The 25052-nt window shown below is 38.3% G+C and overlaps 1 protein-coding gene across 6 annotated transcripts in view; it reads left to right on the top strand.

The window, feature by feature from the left end:
• SPAG16 (sperm associated antigen 16) overlaps positions 1 to 25052 on the top strand; it is a 667175-nt gene that overhangs the window by 423760 nt on the left and 218363 nt on the right. For all 6 annotated transcript variants that reach the window (XM_067548711.1, XM_067548708.1, XM_067548713.1 and 3 more), the window contains one exon: positions 8111 to 8296. In XM_067548711.1, the coding sequence (XP_067404812.1) occupies positions 8111 to 8296 (186 nt within the window). The remainder of the gene's footprint in view (positions 1 to 8110; positions 8297 to 25052) is intronic.

Raw genomic sequence — 25052 nt, 5'->3', positions numbered from 1 at the left:
GGTAATAAGGGACCACCACCAACAACCTATGTAAAGAAGAACAACAAATCAAAATGAGAACCAAGCAAACAGCTAAACTAAAAATTGGCCATTTCATGCCCTTAGTGGGAAGCTGCAGTGCTGCATTCTTAGCACCAGATGGTTCAGCATGAGGGGATAAACAGCTGCACCCACAAGCCCCATCACATGATCTAAAACAGGATCCATGAGCAAATACCCACTCTCCTGAGTTAAATGTCCTGGTCCCTGTCTTTTGTAATGAGGTCTGAATGAAGGAAGAAACCAGCGGGGCACATGCAGCCTGCTATTGCTTGTTTTTCTTCCCGACCTTTCCCCTCAGGCCTTCCATATAGTTTCAGCAAAGGATTTTAATGCAACTAAAATAGCTTTTTTGATATTAACCCAAGGGGTAAAGCTATTAAATGTTTTTCTCATACTCAGTGATAGCTTGCTCTGTCAGAAGGAGTAGTACAGCAATTCTGTAAATCCAGATTTAGAATAATTGCATGCTTGTAAAGTAATAATTAACAGAAATGTTATTTTTGCGCTTTAGGATTGATTCTATTGCATTTTTATTTACACTATTATTTCTCAAGTATGATAAAAGTTGATAGTTTAATGTGTTAGCCTGTATTTCAAAATATTTTAAGTTGTTGGTTTTATTTTATAAAATTAATTTAACTTAAATTTACCTCACTCTCTTCCTGAAAACTTAGTGCATCCAGCTGACATTCTACTATTAAACTCCAGTCAGGTGTTCCCCATTGCCACTATCATTTCTAGAGTTATGAAACAAAACTTTAAGGAAGTCACCCAAGCTCTTCTTCTGACCCTCTCTATCCTTGTTTTCAGACCCCATAATTATCACCCCTATCTATGAATCTCTGCTCATCTACTACATATGAGACTGTAAGATGATCAGGATAGGAACCTTGTCTTATTTTATGTCTGCAGAGCACTATGCATGGCACATGCAAGTAGCATAGATGTCATTAAGTTTATGTATGTCATGTAGGATACAATGACACATTAGTTGCACTAAATCTCTTGTGGTGTCTCCTAAAAGTAGACTAACAACACCCATAGTACCACCTCAGGAAAGGTCTGGGTTGGAAAGCAGAGACTGGCCTTATATTACCAAAGTTTAGCAGATTCAAGTTTTCCAAACATGAAGGGAAGAAAATTCAAATGTTCAGCTCTTACCACCAGCAGTCAGTTCTAAGATAGTAACTGAACAAGAATGCTCCAGCTGACCTCAGCTGTTATGAGCATCTCCACAGCAGGAGCAGTGGTGTTTCAGGCAGCCAAGACTCAAACCATATAACCATATAATAAAAGACTTTACAGATTTCCTTCCCCTCAATTATCATGACTTACACAAAATGAAAGCCATTTCAATTTTGCGGTGGGAGGTTGGAGTAATATATTCCCTTGCATCTGATACCACCAATAGGTAGGCATTTCTGCTGTAGCTTCCAGATAGTCTTCAAGGGCAGCCCGAATAATACACTCTGAAGATCACAAAGGTAAACACTTTTGGCTATTGGCTATTTGGCTATTGAGGCTGTGAAGTAGCCATGAGCACCCCCATAATCACACCTCTTCATTAATATGGGGACAATCTGTGTTCTATAATTTAGCTACTTCCTGCATCAACCAGGTTGCTTTTATTCATATCCCAGCATACCCTGAACACTGTACATCTTGGTATGATGAAAATAAGACCAAGCTAATGGCCGTGCAGCCAAAATAGTTCTATTATCCCACAAATGGGCCTGCAATGTTATATGGAATTGGATTGGTGACATCAATGAATCTTGCAGAACCCTGCACAAGACCGTTTGGGACAGAAACTCAATTGTCCAATATCACTCAATTGTCCAATATCACTTTCCCTCAGGCACAGCTTCATCAACAGACCTCATGGCCAATAGCAAGAAAGGCTGTGTGGAGATCTAGTTGTAGCAGCATATATACCTGACCTTTTTCCATTCAGCAAGGAGACTACTATGCATGGAGGCATAAAGGGGTCAGGGAAATGTGCAACTCAGATGACAATTCACTTCTCCCTAACTTTACCTAAAAAGACAAATTAAGAGACAAGCCAACAGCTGTCAGGATGGCCAGCATCAAAAGGAGGATTCATAAGCAAGGGCCTAAAGGCAGCTTTTTTGAGAGAAACAGTGTGAAGTCCCCACTTGTGAAGATGTCAGTGAGAGAGTGAGGCTTTGAAAAGAAAGAAGGGAAGAAATATGCTTACTTGAGTTTTATACAAATGTTAAACAAACAAACAAACAAAAAGCGCATATATTACCAGATCATTTCTTTTGCACTGGTATAGCCCCAAATGAATAATAGAAACTCACAAAAATGCAGAGTGTACAATTCTAATGCATAATTGCTTCTTTCTGATATACCTCCCCTCCAGGTCATAGCTGAGTAATGAGATTGTGACATGCAAAATGGCCATCCTTTCTCCCTCCACTGCTGCTTAATGAATGACTCATTATTGGGTGATGGATTGTGATAGTATCTCCAGTGAGATCATGATAGGTTAGATAAATTATCCAGTTGTCACTCTTCCCATGTTTCTTGTTTTCTTCTCCTCCTTAATGGGATGGTTACATCAGAAGTAAAGGAGTAAAGCATTCTCATCCCTTGCCTTTCTGCTCTTTTCTTTCACCCTTTTTTCGTCTTCTATCCACACTACAGTCCTCTTGGTTTAAAATGCCACAGAATAATGTTAATTTAAATATTGCTTTGATTTTAAAATAGAGATGTTATTTACATCTTTGGAAAAATGTGGTGTCCTGTTGCTCCCAATGTAAAGGTTTTCTGCTCTTCCAGAAGGAAACATGAAGACTTTCATTTCATTTGAGACACACAGATGTTGAAAATTTCCAGCACTGCAGCCATACTATCCACTGAAAGACATCACTGAAAACCTCCCAAAAAGGAATTAAATGAGAAAAATAAATATTTGTATATAAAAAGATAATTGACTAGATTGTATAATTCTTACATCTATTTAAAGCAACTAAAGCTGATGGTGAGGGAAATGCATAAGAAATGCAGACAGTTAATATTAAATAAAATGTTTTAGCTGCAACAACCTATTCTGTCGTGGTCTGGGACCTCCTGCCGTAGCACTACTGGAAAACTGTAATGTCACTAGGTTTCTCAATGGGTTAAAGTCAATGGAGTTGCCCCAGTCTGGGATTCTAGCCTATTTTGTTATATTAGAAATAGGAAACAGATTAAAGCCTAGGGAAAATGAGGGAGCTGAAGGGAGAATGTATTTGTAATGTAGGAAATCTGTGTTGTCCCTGGTGTGTGTCTAAAGAACTTTTTGGAATTCAGGAATGGGAGAAGTAGATGTTAGGGTTGAAATAAACTTGGGAATTGGTGGGAAGAATAGAACAGGAGGGTAAAGGAATCAAGTGCCAGGACCAGCAATCAGAGTTAAATACATACATCTGGCAATGGCATGGCAATCAATTCATGGAGGGGGGGCACTGTTAAGCTCACTCCAAGAGGCTGCGTGGAGTGGCAGTGCTGGTCTTTGATCACAAATCTGGAAGCATCTGTATCTTATATTTTTTAATTTAGAACAGAATGAGGGAAAGGTTCAGGAAAATTTACCAAGAGTTGATGCTCTGTTTCCCTCTGAGAAGCTGAGACTGATCTTTCCAAAACTCTTTGTGCTCTAATAATTAAAAAAAAAAAAGTAGTTTAGCAAGGAAATTCAGCTCTTGAAACAATGCAGGAAATTACAGTGTTAATGGAATCTGTACTGGAGATAAAATGTGAAGTACTACTTTTAATAATAAAGTATATTTTATTTTAATAAATCTTTGGTCCTTCTAAAAATCCTGAATACAATCTTAAAAACAACCTATTAGATCAGTGTAGGACTGTTAAGCTGAGTGTCATTCTTTCTCAGAGATCAGGAAAGAATATAGCCTAATTTGTAATAGTTGGTATGCAAAATTGTGCACATGCATTTCCAAGTGTTTGAGCTGAAAGCAAAAGTTGGTATTGTGTCCTATAGCTACTGTGCTCCCTTATGTATATGTATGGATGATAATTTATTAATACAGTTTACAGTAAATGAATAAAAACATCTGGAAACAATTAGACAGGAAAGCAACCAACATCTGCCTGCCTTCTTTGCAATTATGGGAAATTAGCCAGGTGGAATACACCTACCTTCCCCTGAGTCAGTACTTCAGGTGGAGATAAAAACCTCCAAGGTCTCTAACCAAATGCCCAGGTGAAGATCCCAAATCTGAGGATCAGTTAATCCCTGTGCATATAGGTCCTTATTCAAAGTCTACTAGCTTCATTGGGGGACTTTCCATTGACTTTAGAAGGCTTTAGATCAGGCCCATAAGCACAAATCCCTATATTAGGCATCTAACGTCATGTATAACTTACATTACTTTTTATGTCCAAGTACATTTCTCTTCCAGTCTTAGTAAGGTTCTGCCAGTAATCCATGAAATGTATATATTGATTACCCTATGAAGGGGGTGGAGAGAGAAAAAGCCCTCCATCTAATTAACCAAAACTCTTTTTTTCTCCTGTTAATAAATCTTACATTTGTAGAGTCCCTAATGGGAATTACTGCTGATAATTGGGTCTGAGTTAGGTCAACATTGGTGTGGCATTTACAATATATTTTTGCATTGAATAGTTACTATATATTTCAGTAAAAATATCAATAATACATCATAAATCCGTGTGTATATAGTATAGATAGATAAACATTTGCTATAGATATAATTTAATGTCAATTTATTGAGATTTTAGAATCAGGCAAGTGTAAAGATAAATATTATATCAAACATGTAGAGTGGTCACACTTTTTAAAACTGTCATTAACTGTGGAGAACAAAATCTTACCTCAGAATCTGTGCTATATCCGTTATCTGTAAATGTAATGAATGGTGCAGTTAGGTAACATAATATTGGAAAAAATGTAAGCAGGACTACTGCATGTATAATTTGTTTATCATCGGGACATTTGATTCAGGAGCATAACATTAGGTTTTTAAAACTTTGATGTGTGTATTTTCATGATCACTTACGTAAGTGCTATCCAAGTTTGCCAATGTCATAACTTCAAAATGTATTTTCCGTAATGAAATGCTGTTGGGTCCAACAACAGACATTCCCACCAACACTGCACAGCATGTGTGTCAACTGTGGGCTTTTTGTGTGCTGTCAGGTGTCTTAGGGATGGCATGGATATAGGGGCAAATCCTCAGTTGGTGTAACCCCATCGACTTTAATGAAGCTCACTTGATTTACACCAGGTGAGGATCTGACCCTTAATGTTGCAAAAGGTATGCTATTGGGTACCTTTATTTTACACCTTCCTTACATTTACTCACCACCACTAGAAGCTATCCTTTATGGGACCTTTCCTTTCACATGCAGTATTTTTAGCTGCCACACACTCTGCCCTTCCCCTTGTTCCAGAAGAAGAACTAGACTCCATTTGCACTACCACAGAATGCCAATTGGGATCCATTTAGACTACTTTCCTGTGTATACCTGCTTTCTGGGCAATTTACATCAGACATTTGGTTTACATACCTAATAAAGAAAAAATTTGAGCCAATGAACTTATGTTTCATGTAGCTTTTTTGGGACCATGTATTTAAAAGTTTGTAAGTTAATAAAGCCTCATTATAAATCACAATAACTATAAATGCTGCTATCATTTTGAATCAGTCAGATTTTCCATCAAATCCATTTTATAGCTGTTCCCAAACTTGTTTTAAAATTATTTTTGAATAAAAAAAGTTAAACATTCTTAGCCCAAGGATATGTTTTTTAAGTAAATTCCCCTCCCATCATCCAAAATGTGCTCTTTATAAATGAATAAATGGAATCATAGCTCATCACTGTGTTACTTTTATATGCCCCTTGAAGTCAGAGTTAGCTTGAATTATTAAGAGGGCAAGTGATTCATTAATTTGCTTTTTGCAGTTTGGCAAAATTAGGGTCTTGCCCTGCGACCTTTCCTCAAACTAGATACTTTTATCCTTGGGAATATTTTAGAAAGGGTAGCAGAACTGAGCCCTGTAGTTTTAAAACTGCAGGGAAATTTAACTTTGAAAAGTTTCTCCTTGACATGAGGTGTAACTGCTTTTTACAAATCACGTAGGTTAAAAATGGCCTAAAACTATACTTAAGGTACATCTATACAGCAAAAAAAGATCTGTGGTAATGAGTCTGAGAGCCCAGGTCAACTGACTTGGTCTTGTGGAACTCATGCTGTGGAACTAAAAATAACAGTATAAACGTTCGGGCTCAGGCTGGAGGCCAGGCTCTGGAATCCAGTGATGGGTCAGGCCTTAGAGCTCTATCTCCAGCCTGAGCCAAATGTCTACACTGCTATTTTTAGCCCCGTAGCATGAGCCTGCGTCAGTTGACCCAGGTTCTGAGACTCACTGCCGGGTTGGTTTGGGGTTTTTTTGCAGTTTAGCATACCCTTAGGCAATATTTCATAATGCCAAGTGAGCCTTTAAGATGTATCCGATAAATGAGACACATTTTTCAAGCTGTCTCAGTACATATGTTTATGCAACAATCTGTCAGAAATCTATTGGAAAAGAAAGAGGGGGAGGAAGTAATGGATGTAAAATAGGCCATTCAGCTACAAGCCACAGAAGACTGAATATCTCAGGTTGCCATCAATCTGAATATACTCGTAGGAGCGATTTCCTGATGTGACCTCTCAGGTCGGTAGTGCAGCTGTTCTCAATCCTCACATTTTCATGTCAGAGGGGTTGATGGAAGGATGTTCTCAACAGAGAGTCCTCAATTCTGGACAACACCTCCTCTATCAGTCTAACAAACCCAGAGTTTGTTGAATCTTTAAGGCAAGATCCATCCACACAGTAGTTTAGTTTCCTGAGGGCTGTAAGATTTTGGTCTAATTCCAGTTGGGTTTACTGGGGGGGTGAGTGGAGGGTGTTATGTGATACACAGGAGCTCAGCTTAGATGAGCTGGCAGTCTGTTTTGACCTTAAACTCTGACTCTAGGTTTCCACAGCTATTTTCTTGATGTGGATGAGAAGTAGTAGTTCAGGCATTATTTGACTCAGGGTATGTCTATATTGACGGTGGTACTGTCAGCGCCCCCACATCAATTCTGCAGGATCAATTGAGCAGCAGTGGAGACCCGCTCAATCAATCTGGAAGTCGATGCTTTCAATCCATCCCTGCAAAAAGATTAATTCTGCATTGATGGGAGGGCATTTCGCCTGGGTGCAGCGTAGTGGGGATGCCATGCTAGGTAGAAGTTAGGATGTCAATGGGAGATAAGCAAGCTATTCCATGTGTAAACCAGGCTTTACCACAAATGATTTTAAGTATGTGATCCCAGAGCATTTTTTCTTTGATGCATTTATAAATAAAATAGAGGGCCAGATCACTGGCTGGTGTAAATTGGGGAAGCTCTGTTACCTTCAGTAGAGCTATACTTATTTACACCAGCTCAAGATCTGACAAAAAATCTGAGTGGAGTTCTGTTTTCACACATTTATATAATATATAATGAAGCTGTTGTATGTTGACGACTGTAATTAAACCTTACTGAGACAGAAGAGAGAGAATTATAATGTTTAAATAATAATTTATTGGTTAAAAACTAATATGGATTTTGAAAAAAAAAATTCTTCCCTTAACCTCTTTTACTTGCATATGAAAGTAGTTGTTTGAGCTTGAGTTACTTTATTGCTGAACCTCTTAAAAATAAATTAGAAAAAGTGAGTGGTATTTATAAAATCCATGTTTACTTTCCATTGAAGTTGTTTTAAGTGTTTTTTTCTTTTCTCTTAATATGACTTCATTAATACACACAAAAATGCCAGCTTCATCTGCATCTGTATCAGAAAGCTGTGTAAAGAAAGGACTTTGCTGAGATTTTTCTAGCACATTTCTTTTTGATTGCTGTATTTTATTCAAAATGTAACTATAGGTGCCCATCCTGTACTTCTATAGAGAAAAAAGATGGTTTGCAGAAGGCCTCGAAGTATTCTACCCCTCCATCTTTGCTAATGATCCTTCTCCTCTTTTTTTGTCCGCCTGGTAACAGTGGCACCAAATTGGTCACTTCAAGTGGAGACACAACAGTGCGGATATGGGACTTCACAAAGGGTGAATGTATTCTGACTTTAGAAGGACACAGTCGTGCAGTATGGGACTGCTCATGGCACTCCTGTGGAGATTTTGTGGCTTCAGCTTCCATGGACAACACCAGCAAAATATGGGACATTAACAGGTGTGTACTTATTGAAGATCATTGTGTCACTGATTGATAACTATAATTAACAGCAAAATGTGATATGTTTTAGATCACTTGTAGAGAGAGAGATTTTTAGGCCTCATTCCAGTAAAACCAAGGTTGGGTTTCAGCACAAGTAGTCCCACTGAGGTCAACACTAGGATAATGTATGTGCTTTGCTAAATCAGGGCTTTAGTAAGCAGCAAGGTGGGAAGCAGGTAATTTAAAGTAGTTCAGAACAAGACTGTTTTATTCTGCATCTGAATTTCTTTGGTGTTTTTTCAAGATCAATGGTTTGTGGGGCTTTGTGACAGAAACTTAATTTTGTTTTCTAGGCTTTGTTTCTGGTGCATGACTACACAACACCTTTTAAACTAAGACTAACCCAGTAGAACAATATTTCACTTATTTTCTTTGTACTGCAAGTGTGATTCCTGATTGATTAAAGGACACATGCCCTATATCCTTGATTTCCTTCTTTGATCAAATTAGAGCCTACTTCATAAAAGACACTTCTGGAAATACTGGTGTGTTTCTGTCTACAGCTCAGTTAATAGTTCTTCACTTTTAATGAGATGGCATTATATATTGCTTAATTTGCGTATATGGCTGGAGGTATACAAAATAAAATGATTGAAAGTAAATTTTAAAAATTGTCCACTCTGGACTCTTGCGTAATTAGGAAACAATAAAACTGATATCTATAATACATTCTATTTGGATAGGTATTATAATGATTACCATCATTTGAGTGTCATCAGTCTGATTGGCAAAGTACAACACACAGCATGACACAATCCTTGTCCCAAGGAGTTTACAGTCTGAATTAGACAGACAAAACTGTTTAAGATAAACCTTAGATCAGTAGAAAGTCAAATTGAAAATTGCAGATCTGCAAGGTCAGGATCCATATGGACCATAATTCTCAGAGAAGAATTGTTTTTTTGACATAGGAACTGTGGTTGTTTGACATACTTTCCCATGTAGATTCATACTTCTCAGTCACTTTCCCCACTTGAGGAATCTCTTGCGAAGGAATTCTTGAATTAGAGGAAAGGACTGAAGGTTGGTCAAGTGACAGTCCTCCTTTGATACCATCAGAATCCCATGTGAGGGAAAGTAGATTGAGTTGCCCCCAGGGGAAGCTACTTTCTATAAAATTCCCACCTCGAGCAATGGGAACTTGTTTATACCAAATATGTGGAACTATATGGGAAATTATTCCAGAGAACTATGGTGGTTGTGGTCAGTAAGCCTTTTATTTTTAGTCATTTCTCGCCTACCTCAGGCTCTTGTCATTTTCCTGTTCCTTATAAATAGCGCTATATTCAGACAATAATATTTTTTTTCTAACACAAAAATCTCCACCTCCATGAATTGTTACAGCATATGCCCACCCTATGTACACATAGTCCATCTGAATACTCTCATCATCCTCTCCTTGTAATTCCTTGAAGAAGCTTTCTCATATAGGATGTCTTTTCTCAGTCCTATCTAGAACAACCTTCTGTGATAGTATTTATCTTTTTCCAGTTTTTAAGATCAAGCCTAACTTAAGTTCTTTGCTCATTTTCAATTAATTTGAAGTAATTCAGCTGTTTTGTGCAAACCAGATTTGTTACCCCATTATCCAATGCACTTGTTTATTTTTGATAATTCAGTAACAGCTGCTTGGAAGTCACAACTGATTAATTTAATTACACTTTTTGTCTCACTCAGCAAAACTTTTATGTCTATATAAGATATTGGTTGATTCTCCTCTTCTTCCACTTTACGGATATTTTCTTAATGGGAGTAGCCTCATTATCAGCAGGTCCATCAGAGACTGTCACTTTTTCCTAACTTAGATAGAATTTTATATAGAATCATAGGAATTGCTGTACTGTATCAGATCATCCCATCATCCGGAGTCCAAGAGTTCATGGTACCAATTGCTCCAGAGGGAGGTGCAAGAAATGCCGCAATAGGCAGTTATGGGATAATCTCCCGCTAGGGATGGTTTCCTCATAACCCCAAATAGTTAGAGGTGCTCAAAATGTGAGGGTTTATGTCCCTTCTAAAAGTTCTTTGGATTGTTTTTTTTGGGGTTTTTTTTTTTTTTTTGGTCGGAGTTTTTAGTATTGTATCTCCAGATATTCTTGTTATCCATAGAAATGTCCAATCCTGTTTCTGAATCCTGCTAAGCTCTTGACCTCAATGTAGTAATGAGATCCTCAGTGTCATTGTGTATTGTGTAAAAAGCAATATTTCCTTCTTTAAGTATTGAATTTCCCACTTTTCAATTGCAGTGATGGCCCCAAGCTTAGAATCATAGAATCATAGAATATTAGAGTTGGAAGGGACCTCAGGAGGTCATCTAGTCCAACCCCCTGCTCAAAGCAGGACTAACCTCAGCTATATCATCCCAACCAGGGCTTTGTCAAGCCTCAGCTTAAAAACCTCTAAGGATGGAGATTCCACCACCTCCCTAGGTAACCCATTCCAGTGCTTCACCACCCTCCTAGTAAAAAACTTTTTCCTAATGTCCAACCTAGACCTTCCGCCCTGCAACTTGAGACCGTTGCTCCTTGTTCTGTCATCTGCCACCACCGAGAACAGCCTAGCCCCATCCTCCCTGGAACCCCCTTTCAGGTAGTTAAAGGCCGCTATCAAATCCCCCTCACTCTTCTCTTTTGCAGACTAAACAAGCCCAGTTCCCTCAGCCTCTCCTCATAAGTCCTGTGCTCCAGCCCCCTAATCATTTTTGTTGCCCTCCGCTGGGCTCTCTCCAACTTGTCCACATCCTTTTTGTAGTGGGGGGCCCAAAACTGGACACAATATTCTAAATGCGGCCTCACCAATGCCGAATAGAGGGGAATAATCACTTCCCGTGACCTGCTGGCAATGTCCCTCCTAATGCAGCCCAATATGCCATTAGCCTTCTTGACAACCAGGGCACACTGCTGACTCATATCCAGCTTTTTATCCACCATTACCCCCAGGTCCCTTTCTGCAGAGCTGCTGCCCAGTTCGTCGGTCCCCAGTCTATAGCTGTGCATGGGATTCTTCCTTCCTAAGTGGAGGACTCTGCACTTATCTTTGTTGAACCTCATTAGATTTCTTTTGGCCCAATCCTCCAGTTTGTTTAGGTCACTCTGTATCCTATCCCTACCTTGCAGGGTATCTACCACTCCCCACAGCTTAGTGTCGTCCGCAAACTTGCTGAGGGTGCAATCTACCCCATCCTCCAGATCATTAATAAAGATGTTGAACAAAACCGGCCCCAGGACTGACCCCTGGGCAACTCCGCTTGTGACCGGTTGCCAGCTAGACATGGAGCCATTGATCACTACTCGTTGAGCCCTATGCTCTAGCCAGTTCTCTATCCATTTTATAGTCCATTCATCCAACCCATACTTCTTTAACTTGCCGATAAGAATACCGTGAGAGACCGTATCAAGCTTGACCTCTTCCCTGTTCCCTCCAGCCTTTCCCCCACCCATTCCCACTTCCAGCCCTTGTCTCCTGCCCCCTGCTCTGATTCCCAGTCTCATTCTCTAGGTTCCCCATTCAATGTCTGTCTCTTTGTTCAGCCAGTCACAGTTTTCCCCGCACCCTTGCTTCTCATCAGCTCTCTTCTCTTCCCCACCATCTCCTTCCTCTAGCCCGGCTTGTTTCGAGTGTCAGTCTCCTTACCAGCCAGTCCCAGGTTTCCCTGTCAGGTTCTCCAATCTCAGCCACCCACTTGCTCCCCATCCCTACCCTGTTTCCTTCTCTAGCCTCCAATTCCAATTATGTGTCTCCACCACCACCAGACTCCTTGCCCCAATCTAATCTTCCTCACCCTCAGATCTGGCTTTTGTCCCCTCTGCATTTGAACCAGGCAGTTTTCTCTTCCACGCTGCCTGGCTCCAGCAGGGGGTAATTGAGAGTACAGGAGAGACAGTCGTCTGCTTCCATTTTCAGTTCCTGGACCAGGCCTGGCCTGCTGTTGTCCAAAACTGCAATTGCAGGGAAAATCCTGCTCAGCTCTGGGCTGGAACACGCTCATTGCTGATGAATTCTTCAGAGTTTTGGAGCTGCAAAGGTCTAGCACGTCGCTACAGAGCCTATGTGAACTGCAGTTTTTCAAAGCCTTAAAACTGGGCCAAATTTGGGCAGATTTTCACAGCAATGGCAAAAAGTACACGTCTGGCACATTTCAGGTCTCTCCTGAAAAATTTCAAGTCTCTGCTCTAAAACATGGGGCACTAGATGGCTTCAAAGAAAATGTGTCTGAATTTTTTTTATCATGAACAAAACACTATTTTTCACTTGCCTTGTTCTTGGAAATGGATGAACCATTATGACTGAAATAAATAAATAAAATCAGTTTGCAGCAGACACCCAGCCTGTGAAATTTAAGCCCAAACAGTTAAAGTTTAGCAAAATTATAAGCAACCGAAAACAGGTTTTTATAATAGGAAGTGTTGGGCAATCTTAATAAGAGGCTGTTCTACCAGCCTAACTATAGCAGCAGTCATTCGGACAAGAATTAATGGTCAGTATTAGGTGGAGGCTTCTCATGTCTTCATGTATTGATCTCTTGTATAATTGCCTCTCTTCTTAAACTGTTGTAACTTTATTATCTTTCAGCAGAATTTAAAACATATTTGTGACCTCTAATGAATAGTACTAAGAATAGCTTTAATTTTATGTCTGAATGATTTTAAATTTGCTGATGGGTGGTTGTGTTTAGACATCTTAAAATATCATCTCCACCAAGGAAGCTTTTGTTGTCAGAGAGATGAAAGCATAGCTTCACCACCAATCCTACCCTCCCACTCACGCTAATTTGCAACTAGCCTTTCTACTTTGTCTGTGTTAGATATACATGTTGCATTTGGCAATGGGAGAGACTCATCCACTAATACAACCACAAGTAAACAGCTCAGTGACAATGTGAAATACTATCAGTACATAATTGTTAAAATCTTAAATAATGAGAAAGTCTAAATGGGTAGAGGGAGTAGGAGGTGGTACAAAAATGTGACATAATATCCCTGTCAGAGTTAGAAGACTCAATGGTTATTAAATTATTAAGCTTATGTGGAAACTTCACTGGTTGATTTTTCTGTGTTGTCACAGAGGCCTGCATTCTTGCTTATTTACTTTAATGTGATCATATCAAGTCTACAAGGCAATAATAGAGTTTGTCCAGCAAGTCTACTGAATTTAGATCTCTTTGTCTGATTTACCTTAGAAAAGATTTTCTGTATGTACAATATGTACAAACTGGTTGTAAAAGATATTTGCAAACACTGTTTCCCTCAAATAGAAAAATATTTACTATTTCCTACATAAGAAATAAGAAAAAAAGAAAGGTTGTGCTTCTCTACTAAACTACCTCAAGCTGGGCATAAAAAAATTGAAAGGCACTGAAAATTAGATTGCTTTTGAAAATGTTGACCTTAAAATTTTGCACACTGGTCCATGCAACAAGATTCTCTGTGCATAATTTATCTATTATGTCACAAAAGACATGGGACTTGCATTCAGTGTACATTTTATTAATATTAATATTAATAATAATTTGATGATGAATGTATTTATCTTGCAGAAGCACCCTTAGGCCCCAGTCAACCATTGGACCCCCTACTCTGGTAGACAGAGCACACGCACATAATGAAAACACTCTCCTTTTCAAAAAGAACTTAAAGATTACATGAAGTGCTTTTTTAAAAATGGCAATGCTTCAGCATGGCTGTAGGTGCAAACAAGCTACTCTCTGTGTAAATTTAATGCACCCTTTGTACTATAAGGAGAAACCTGCCTTACTGGCAGCTGGAGATTCACCTTGCAAAGAGGCGCTGTTGGGGATGAACCAGTCCCCTAGCTACCATCAGGGCAAAAAGGTGATGCTACTTGCCAAGCTTCACCCACGGCCCCTACAACTCTGCCTGACGTCGGTGTGCTCCCCATTCAAGTACCACATGAAAAAGAGGGTCAGGGTCCTGCGTCAAGTCCTGAGAGAGCTGAGCTGGGAGCCAGACTCCAGGTGGTACGAAAGGGAGAGGTTCATTCTTAGCCCCCTGTCTGACAGTGGCACTCAATTATATATTCATCAGGAACAGGATAGGGGACCCATCAGGCTGGCTTGCATGGTATTCCCATCTGTTCTATGGAACTGCGCAGGGCGGATCTTCACAGACAATACACCTGCAATGCATTGCATAAGCAAGCATCCTCTGCCAGGAAACTATCAAGCTATTGACATGGTGCCATCAACACAAGATAATCCCATTGAACTGTTCTGGCAGAAATTTCCCTCCCCAAAATAGAGACCTGGCATGAAAAATTTCAGCCCATCCAAATAAAGGTACCCAGCGCTGCCTACAGCAGCAGAGGCACAGCTGTTTGGTTGCTCAGGTTCTTTCCTCTTACATTTTTAGATACATTTCAATGCATCATATTTGAAATAGAATAGATTTATCTGAGCACAGGTTCCAAACGAGTACTTCCATAGAGTAAATACTGATCCAGTAGCCCCTCTCCAGTCTCCACTCTAAGCTGGCATTTTCAGAGCTGAAACAAGCAAATGGAGGGAGTCCCATGGTGCCGACGGCTTAGTGTGGACTCTCTGGCAACTGACAGATTTTACCCTGAAAGTGGGTTCTGCTATATTAGAAAAACTCCAGTTGTGAGCCATCAAATGGCTTAAAATAAAAATTTTTCTGATGTGCAGTCCCTTGTGAAAATTGCCAAAGTACTGAGCCAGGTGTTGCTGTGTTCAGTAGACATCAAAGAGAAGTCGGCTGTCTGTTCCTGACGGCTGCTTCCCATTTACCAAAGCCTCTAACTTCACTAATCTGACCGTGTGGGCACTTTCCATTTTCACTTTATTTTAGAAAATCTATATTACACGCTGTTCACAGCTCCCAATTCAACCTTCCTAAAAGAAAGTATGTGTTGTGTTTTCCACGCAGGCAGCCACTTTCTCCTCCCCACAACCGAGCTGCTGCTTCTTCAGCTGCTCCTCGTCAGCACATTGACATAAAGATTTTGTTTTACTATTGGACAGGCTGAATCTAGAGCACAGTAAGCTCCTTTTATAGAATGTGAAAAGTAGGCCAGCCACCCATGAGAAAAAAGGGATCTGATGGCAGCAAGGAGATCCAGCCTGTGGCCCCAATCCTGCAAGACAATCAGATGCAGATGACCTTAGTCCCACACTGACTGCACCCAGGTAAAGGTTCATTCCGTACATAATGCTACTGTATAAACCCACACCTTGAACACTGCAAGTATTTCTGATCACCCCATCTCAAAACAGATATATTAGAATTTGAAAGAGTTTGGAGAAAGGCAACAGAAATCACTAGGAGGATGAAATGGCTTCCATATGAAGGAAGATCAAAAAGACTGGGACTGTTCATCTTGGAGGAGAGACAACTGAGGGAAGATATGATAAATGTCTTTAAAATCACAACTGGTGTGGAGAAAGTGAATAAGAAAGTGTTATTTACCCCTTCACATAACATAAGGACCAGGAGTCACCCGATGAATTGAATAGGCAGCATATTTAAGACAAAGAAAAGGAAGTACTTTTTCACACAACATGCAGTGAACCTGTGGAACTCATTGCTAGGGGATGTTATGATGGCCAAAAGTATAACTGGATTAAAAAAGAATTAGATAAATTTATGGAAGATAGGTCCAGGATGGGCAGGGGTCCAAAAGACTGACTGCCAAAAGCTAGGACTGGATAACAGGAGTTGGATCACTTGATAATTGCTCTGTTGTGTTCATTCCCTCTAAAGCACCTGGCAGCAGCCCACTGTTGGAAGACAGAATACTGGGCTAGATGGACTATTGGTCTGACCCAGTGTGGCCAGTTTATGTTCTTACAGAAGGTGTTTCAAGATAGGGGCCTAAAGAAAGGGAAAAAGAAAAGTTGGATATTAAACCATATTAACTTTATAAGAGAACAGTGGTTACTATAAATAAAGGCATCTCTTGTTACCATATTTCTATGTATTTTCCTCTTTTCTTTCATTATGAACTATTTTCCATAACAAAAGTTATGTCTAAAAAGAGAATATATTACTGTGCCTTTTTGTAGAAATATAACAGTTATACTGTACTGCATATATATGTACTATAGTATACCATACTATTCTCTCATCTGGAATTCAGCTGTCTTAGCCACAAGGCTATCCTTTCTCTACCTGCAGTCGCTTTCTTCATTCACCACACACCTTGCAACAAACATAGCAGAAGTGCTTCAGACAAGAACCTCATTCACTGCACAACCCGGATTTATTCCCAAAACACTGTATAATCTGTGCACTGAATGACCTATGGGAGAAAATGTGATCATATACTTAAAGCTATAATTCAAAAGCACAAGGAGGGGGGATTTTTTTGTTTGTTTTGTTTTTTGAGTGCTTGACTTAGCAACCTTGACACTCTTCTGAAATAGATTTTTAAAACTTAATTTCCTACTTTTTTTTAATTTAGGCAAATTCTACTCTACCAGCTCTACTTCTCCATTTAATGGGTGAACGTTTTTAAGCATTTGTAAAACAATGTATTTTCTCCCCTGCCTTATTCTCAGAAATAGCCAAATCATTTTTACAGAAACATGCCAGAAAAATTCAACCTGAGGCTAACACCCAGCATGGGAAACTTCAGCCTGAATTGTTAAAGTTTGGCAAAGTTATTTAAAGAAAAAAAAAGGTCTTATAATGGACAGTTAGGCAACCCTAACTGTAGGCTCTGCCTATAATATTTCTATTGTGATTAAGCCTAAAGGCATCGATCAGGAGCCCATTAAAACATGGAATGAAAATCTGAAAGAGTTTACAGTCTAGGGGTATGATGAGAAAACAGGTGTATACAACAAAGAGATTGGATGGGGGAGGGATGATTATGATTACTAGTATGATTACTATATTAGTAATCAATGGGTCACAGTCATTCAATTTAATCCACTGCTAAATTATTTCTATTATTATTAATCTCATTTTATGAATGAGTCTTTTTTTCACAGATAATGTACTTTGATGGGTGTCCTATATAAATTACAACACTCTGGGAAAACATCATATTGAAAAATACTACAAGTGCAAGAGAGATATCAAGGCTATTAACTGTCACCTTTCCAAAGAAGATGCTTTATAAATAAGCAATATGCAGAAAATATCTCCTTGATGCCTATTATCTATAAAGTATTTTCATCAGTAGATCTCAAAGTGCTTTACAAAGGATGTAAACAGCATTATCCCCATTTTTGCAGATAGGAAAAATGAGGCACAAAGAGGAGAATAGCTTGCCTAAGGTCACCTGGCAGACTAGTGGCACCATAACACCAGAGTTCCTGAATTCAGTCCAGTGCTCTATCTGCTAGGCCACATTTTGTAGTAATGAAAGGTAATCTTTGTTTTTCTCTAGAAAGAAACTCAAATTTCATAAAGAAATTCTCTTGTTTATATATTAGGAAATGATCTCCTCCCCAGTAAATATATAATTTCTGCAAATGCTGAAGGCAGTTTCTTTCCTTGGTAGTAAATTTGATATCAGCAGTCTTTTTTGCATCTTTTCTACCAGTTAACCTGAAAAAGTTACTTCGATAAGCATTTGAAATCAGATCTCCATCGCTGGTTAGAGTTAACTCAGGATTTGAAACAAGAGGCAGTTCCAAAAATACAATACATTTATGATAAGACATTAAAACACGCATAACTTAGGAAGAGTATCATGTATAGTATTTTGCAAGCAGTCAAAAATATATATAATTGTCAATGATAGGAAAGCTGGGCAACTACAGGAAAGCTGGGCAATTACCACATGCTTGTTTTTCTATTTTTACTGTTAGAATGGGACACTGATTCCGAAACGTCTGGTCTTTGCAATGGAAATTATTCACAAGCACTTTTCTTTTCTGTAGCTTGTAAGCGTCTGCGATATATCAAGCCACAAATGGCATTCCTACAATCAGGATAATGTAAGGTAGCTTTGTAATCTTCAATGTTCTTCTCCTGGAGTGCCTATTTGCCCTTGATTTAAAGATCTGTTTTGAGTAAAAAATGCAGAATCTTTTTTCCCCCAAGAGACATACAAGTGCTATAAAAGAAGCACTATCCATATTACCCACCCTTGCCTACCAGTATTAACTGTTCTGCAACAACGTTATTGGTGGTTTTGAAGAGCTTTGAAGTCTAGCTGTCTATTAAAGGAAATGAAAATAAAGTATGTAATGATGTAGTGTCTTTAGGTAAATAGAGATACTTAATCTAACTGCTCGGATGGAAGTACTGATGTATTTAGATATATCCAGCCTTCACAGGCTGTACTGCTTTCTGTAGTAACCACAGGAAGTAGCTTGTGGGGAAGAAAGGGTAGAGGAGATGCTAATCATTATTTTGTATAACAGTCTTATTATTCACCAGTGTAACTAAAATTGAAAATATATAGCTGCCCATGTTAATAGCTCAGCAAACAATTCAGGATTGTTTTCCCTGACCATAAATTCAGGGCTGTCAAAGTCATTATGGCAAGATTAATTGTGATTATCTAACTATAAATCTCTTCAGAGATTCAAGGCCTAGCTCTGAAATGCAAATCAAGCTTAGCTTAAAGTTCCTACTGTAAACACAGATTGACAGTTATTTAGCTCAGCATGCACATGCTGTATACAGTATATAAGATATAAAAACTATGTTATTTATGCCTTTAATTTGAGAAATTGTTTGCAGTGAATGGGAACATTTAAAGTAAAGGGGCTAAATTCTGCTCTGATCTACACTGAAATTTAATGGAGCCAATTTTCCATTCTTGCTTGGGCCCTTTTACACTGTTCCAGTGCCATGAGGAGGGTGGAACCAGCCCTTGAGAAGAACAGCTGTATAGTGCGCTCTTGCAGTCTCCTGTATGAATAAAGGTATCAGAATCAGGACCAGAGTTACTTGCTATTCATTATTCCCTACTCATTATTTGTCATTTTATTATTCAATATCTCCCTGCTTTCATTTAATATTACCTATTTTTCCAGTGCTCCAGGATTTGTTAAAAATCAACATTTTAAATTGCTCCTTGGCCAATTCTTTTAATACTCTTGGGTGCAAACTTTCCAGACCTGCCAATTTAAAAATATTGAACTTTAATAAGTGCTGTTTACCCTCCTCTCTAGTTACTGATATAATATAAAGTATCTCATTATCACTGTAAGATATGATTACAATGCTTCTTTCTAAGTACAGAATAGAAATATTTATTTCTACATTATGATTGGCAATTTTACTCTTCTTATTTAGTACCATACCATTGCTAAGAATGTATTTGTTCCTGATATATTTGCAGAGTTTCTTCTCATTTACTGTACTCTACTAGCAGATTTTTCACAGATACCCTTATCTTCTTTTACCTATTGTCTGCATGTTCTAACTGCTGGTCTGTAGTTGTAATTCTACTCAAAAGAAGTGTTATGAGTTCAGGGAATTCAGATTTAAGAATAAATGTGAAAGAAATTAAGGTTAGGAATTACAAAGTTAGTGCCCACTTAATAACTGTGACACACCTCTGTAATGACACTATATAATATCTGTACAATTATGATTAACCCATCATAACAGAGTTAGTAGTACCGCAGGAGATTTAACTGTGATTTTAAAAGATACAGTATACAGTTTTTATATTTTTTTCTGTAGTGTCTCTCTGGGACGAGTTAAGGTTTTTGGATTACATAATTAGCTAGGTAAACTGCAATTACAGCTGCTTTGCATCAACCAGAGCAACACAAAGTAGCCAGTGTACAATCCAGTATCTCTCTACCTCATTTACCTTTGTGTTCTGCTGGACTCTCTTCCCTCTGTATTGCACTGCTTCTATTCATTTGCCCTCCTTGGTGAATAGAACTGATGTAATGGGTAATTTTAAAATTACGTACCTAGGGTTAATGTTATTTTTTATGTTATTTTTCATAGCTGAAATTTTTTTTGTCAATGAAGGTTAATGCATAAAATCTTCTCCTTCAGAGAAATCCATGAAGAATTGCCAACTTTCGAAGTGGCTGCCTTCTCTTAGTGTTCTGTATGGGACTGTGGTTATAGCATGCCCTTGGTTAACATGTCCTCTTTTAAAATGGCCACCATCTCCCATTGTTCTCAGAGGGAATGAGGCCATAAATGTTCTGTTTTAAAATGGCCACTCCCTCATCTTCTTCCCTGTAGGAGTGAGTCAAGTTGCCCTTAGGAAGGTGGTGGTCCCCTATGCAGTCTGGAAGTAAAGAGGAGCACTAAGAGGGGCTGGTGAAGGATGAATGGTGATGAATGTCTTTTTAAAGAATACTGTGTAGCCTCAATCACACTGAGAACATTTGGAGATACCAGCCATTTTGAAACACGGAAGTTCTTTGTGGGATTCACTGAATAATATTAATAATAATAATCATGTTTATTGCAGCAGTGCCAAGGGACAAACCAAGAATTGGATTCCATTCTGCTAGGGGCTGTACAAACACAGAGTAGTCAAAAGTTCCTGCCCCAAAGGGATTGCATCTAAATAGGCAAGATAGACTCTTAAGCTACTATTGTAGAAGAAATTTTCAGTTATGAAGAATAATGATAGAAGTTTTCAATAATCCTGAAAAAGAAATCTTTAAAAAAGTCTTAAAATCTATGCACAAGTTTTCAAAGGTTTAACTATATGGTGAGTTTGAAGACTCTTTGTTGTTCTGTTACTGAAATGATTCAGGACAAAACAGGACACCCGGTGTTAAATTTCTTAAAGAACCCATTTTAAAATTAATTTGAACTGATGAATGCATTAATGGATTTACTTGTAAATTCAAAGGAAAAAGCATTCTGTGCCCAAAGACTAAGTGTAGTAATTTTCGAGAAAGATATACATAACAGATAAGATGAAACTATACTTTATAAACTATGTAAGTGCAAAATTCCACTCATTCTTAACTACAGAGCTGTGAGCAACACCTCAATATTTTATACTTATTTACATCTAATTGTAGAGTAGTACAAAATATTTTTATAAACAGAACTTAGTTACTAAGAAATACCTCAATATAATAAAATAAAAATAGCATAATATTTCACATCTGTTTCAAAGCAACATACAAACAGTACTTCATGAATCCTCACAACAAATCTGTGAGGTAGATGGATATTATTTATTATTACTATTATTTATTATTGTAGTGCCTAGGAGCTCTAGTCGCAAACAGGGAATGTGGTACATAAAAAGGTTAAGTGATTTACTCAAGGTCACACAGTGAGTTAGTGGTAAAGGCAGAATTAGATGTTACCCAGAGTTCCTCGACACAGTAACTTTTGGTCTCAGCAAGTCGGTATCAGGAAATAAACCAAAGGAAACACAGTACCTCTGCCTGCTACATGGCTCACCTAGACAAGTCAAAACCAAGTACTTTTAACTTAACGCTTTACTTTATTAGTCTCCAGCAATTCCCATTAGAATCACTTTTACTGGAAGTTTCCACTTATTAGTCTTAAGCACATACAAATACAATAAATGCTTAGAGTACACCAAAACTTGATAGTTACTCCACAAGTCTGAGGCAGTCTTTGGGTGAATCAGTCACAGATTTTTGGATGGCCGGTCCTTCTGTCTGTTCCTGGAGATCTTTCCAAATGTGTCCACAAAGTGATCAGCCTGACTCAGACTTGCTACCTCCCTCTTATACCCCTAAATTTACAGTGACATGTCAATTAAAAGAATGTTACATTGCTGACCAAACAACTCAATCACTGGGCAGAATCAGAAGTTTCAGAGACATGTCATTAAAATATATATATTGTTAAGCGATCAGTCTTAAGCTGTTAGTCTGATAGATGAATTTCCCATACCGACAATTCTAAAATATATCCAGACTTCTTGTTTTTCACAGACATTCTCCTCTGCATATTCAGAGAAAGAGAGTGCACAGAGCCAGGCTCCCTTCATCTGTTCACTCTCTACCCTCTTCCCTCCTGGTTTGCTTAGTTATGCTAAGTTCCTGCAAAGGCCTGAAAATGGCTAAAAGTAGCAAGCAGAGTAATTGATAGTCCATCCCAATAATTGACAGTGGCTTGGACACCTGGCTGGTTGCTCAAATGTCCCTGTACATAGAAACACTATTTTTTTCATTCTTGGATAACATAAAAAATGTCTAAATGGATTTTCTTCGAACTTTCTGAAAGAAAGAAGGGAAAAATGTTTGGCAAGGAATGAGGTTAGAATGACTACTGCAATATTAATTGTTATTTAAAAATGTCGCTGGACATTATTCCAACTGTCATTAAGATAATATACTATGAAGAAATAGTTTTCAGCAAACTTTTCTGCACTTTGGTCTTGCAATGATCAGATAGGTTACTTATAGGAATAAGAAGCATCAGAAGTTACACTAGCTATGATTAGAATTACAAGGGCTATCAGTTCTCAAGGCTTCAAGGCATAAACTAATCACCAGCTGGGGTCAAGGACAAATGCTCCTCCATGGCACAGTATTAAACTACTAAGCATATAATGGGAGTTTTACAACTTCCACAGAAACATCCGTATTGGCAGCTGTTAGAGACAGGTCTAAATGGTTCATGTTCTGTCCTCATATGGAATGTGTTGTCACTGGAGCTGCCTGTGTGGGTGTCGCTTGTTTTAGAGTGATATGCATACCTCTTTCTTCCCTAAAAAACAGTAATTGGTTCATTTCCAGGAGTGTTTTTTGGATGTGTTCTTTTCCAAGTATTAAAAACTATTAGAAAAATAAGAAAAAAATAGAAAATTGCACTCTGTTGGATTCTGGAAATGGGCTTGAAATGTACAGCAAAATTATTTTTTTGATTAATTAAGGCATATCATCATGATTTTGATCAAATAACTACATCACTTAAAAATAAGATGCTGCTAAATAGAAATATTTTTTCTTAATTCCCTTCTCTATAAATTGTGGTTATTATTCTGTTATTTGAACTCTACATTCAGCTAGGTATATAAGATTTCCATTAAAGTTAGAAACCAGACATCAGTGGTAATTTCACTTGGCCATGTATGTAACATTTTTGTTTCTTAAAATTATTTTTGTTTCCTTTTAAATTTTTATTATTAATACCTTCCAATATGGCTTTGTAAAAGCATTTAGTGGTCTGATTCATCAGTATGTTCCAGCTGCTCTGCATCAAACCAAAGGTGCAAAGATATCCTAAACTAGGCTTAATCAGCTGCCAGGAGGGTTTGTCGGTGATCACTGGCAGCTAACATTAAATAGAGCAATGTTCAGACTTAAAGCTACTTTTGACTACCTCCACCCTTCTTCTGACTTGCAACAAGCACATATTGGTTGACCTGCAGAACCCAGCCCTCTTTGTAGAAGAGTTTTAAAACAGCTGTGTTTATTTGCTAACAACACTTGTAAATAGAATATTTTGTCTTATTCACAATGTGTAGAAATTTTAACTCTGGGTCTTGTAAAATATTGTATATAGTTCCATGGAAACCTTCCATAACCCCATATAAAATATGCACAATGCCATAAACAGCACTTTGGACAGGCAGTTTATTTTAGCTAACAGTACAGTCTCACCAAAAGTCCAGATCCCTTATCCAATCACATTCTTTCTACTTCCAGTGCCTTACTTTCAATCTTTTCTTTCCCCATCCCCTTTTAACGTAAATGTCATCCCACAGCATCCCAAACAAAACAAGGATTAATTCTCTTGATGGAGAGATTCAAACGACACTGAGAGCTGTCAAATATTTTTATACTAGTCACTAAAGACAACGGTTCATTAAGATGAAGTATTTCTGTCATCACTTCTATATTCTCTCAGTTCCAGTTAGTGCAAATTTTATATGCACTGTATGTGGTACATCTTAAAAAGGTATGTTACCCAAAAGCACATATGTTACATCAAAAGTAATTGCAAATAGTTTCACTGCTTACAGCTCTAGTCAGGTGAGAAGAACTGGCCCGTTCTTTATTACTCATAAGCAGTAGTACATGGAAAGGCACAAGCCCCTGAATCCTAAACTGTTGTTAACTGTTAATGTATTCTAGTTTGAAATTAGATGAGCTGGTCATTTGATATGAAAGGGAAAGATTGTTGCAATGGATGCCTCCACACATATCAATTCCTCTCATTTGGATTCTAGTTCTTTTGGCCTCAGGCAGTCTTCAGAGATGGATCTTTTTTTAGAGTTCAGAAAGAGTAGGCTTTGCATAAATTCTTAGGTTGTCAGATGATTTTTCCACCCTAAATGGTGGAAGTCTCATCTTCTGCCATATCAGTGTCCTTTTAAAGCAGCCCATGTTCATCTTTGATTAGCTTCACTGCAATATGAACCTGAGTCACGTAGCAGCCCTTAAACAATGACTTCTTTGGTATTAAAAAAAAAGTCTCCAGGGCTCTTTATTGAAGTTGGCAGATACTGAATTGTCTTGGTACTGTCTTAAAATGTGAATAAATATAATTCCGTACAACAATTCTTTCTCCCCTAAAACACAAACCGTTTTCTAAAACCTGTGGGCTGAATTCTGTCCCAAAGCTTAAATGCACCCAAATGAGCAAGTACAGACACACATGCAGCTATTTCTGTGTCATTGCATTCTGGCTGGCAGCAGCCCTCCTGCACAGATCTCTTCTTCTAGGGATCTGAATAATTGACACAGAAGAGTGGATGCAGAGACCACTGTTGATACTGGATGCTTAGTGATCAGTGTGAATACCAGTTCAATAAGGTTTAATGTGCAAGGTTTTCTATAGATATACTAGTTGAATACAAA

This window comes from Emydura macquarii, unplaced genomic scaffold, assembly GCF_026122565.2.
Source record: "Emydura macquarii macquarii isolate MOO-44397 ecotype Brisbane River unplaced genomic scaffold, CSIRO-AGI_Emac_v2 contig_1253, whole genome shotgun sequence".
NCBI classification, from domain to species: Eukaryota; Metazoa; Chordata; order Testudines; family Chelidae; genus Emydura; species Emydura macquarii.
This window is presented reverse-complemented; position numbering and strand designations above follow the sequence as displayed.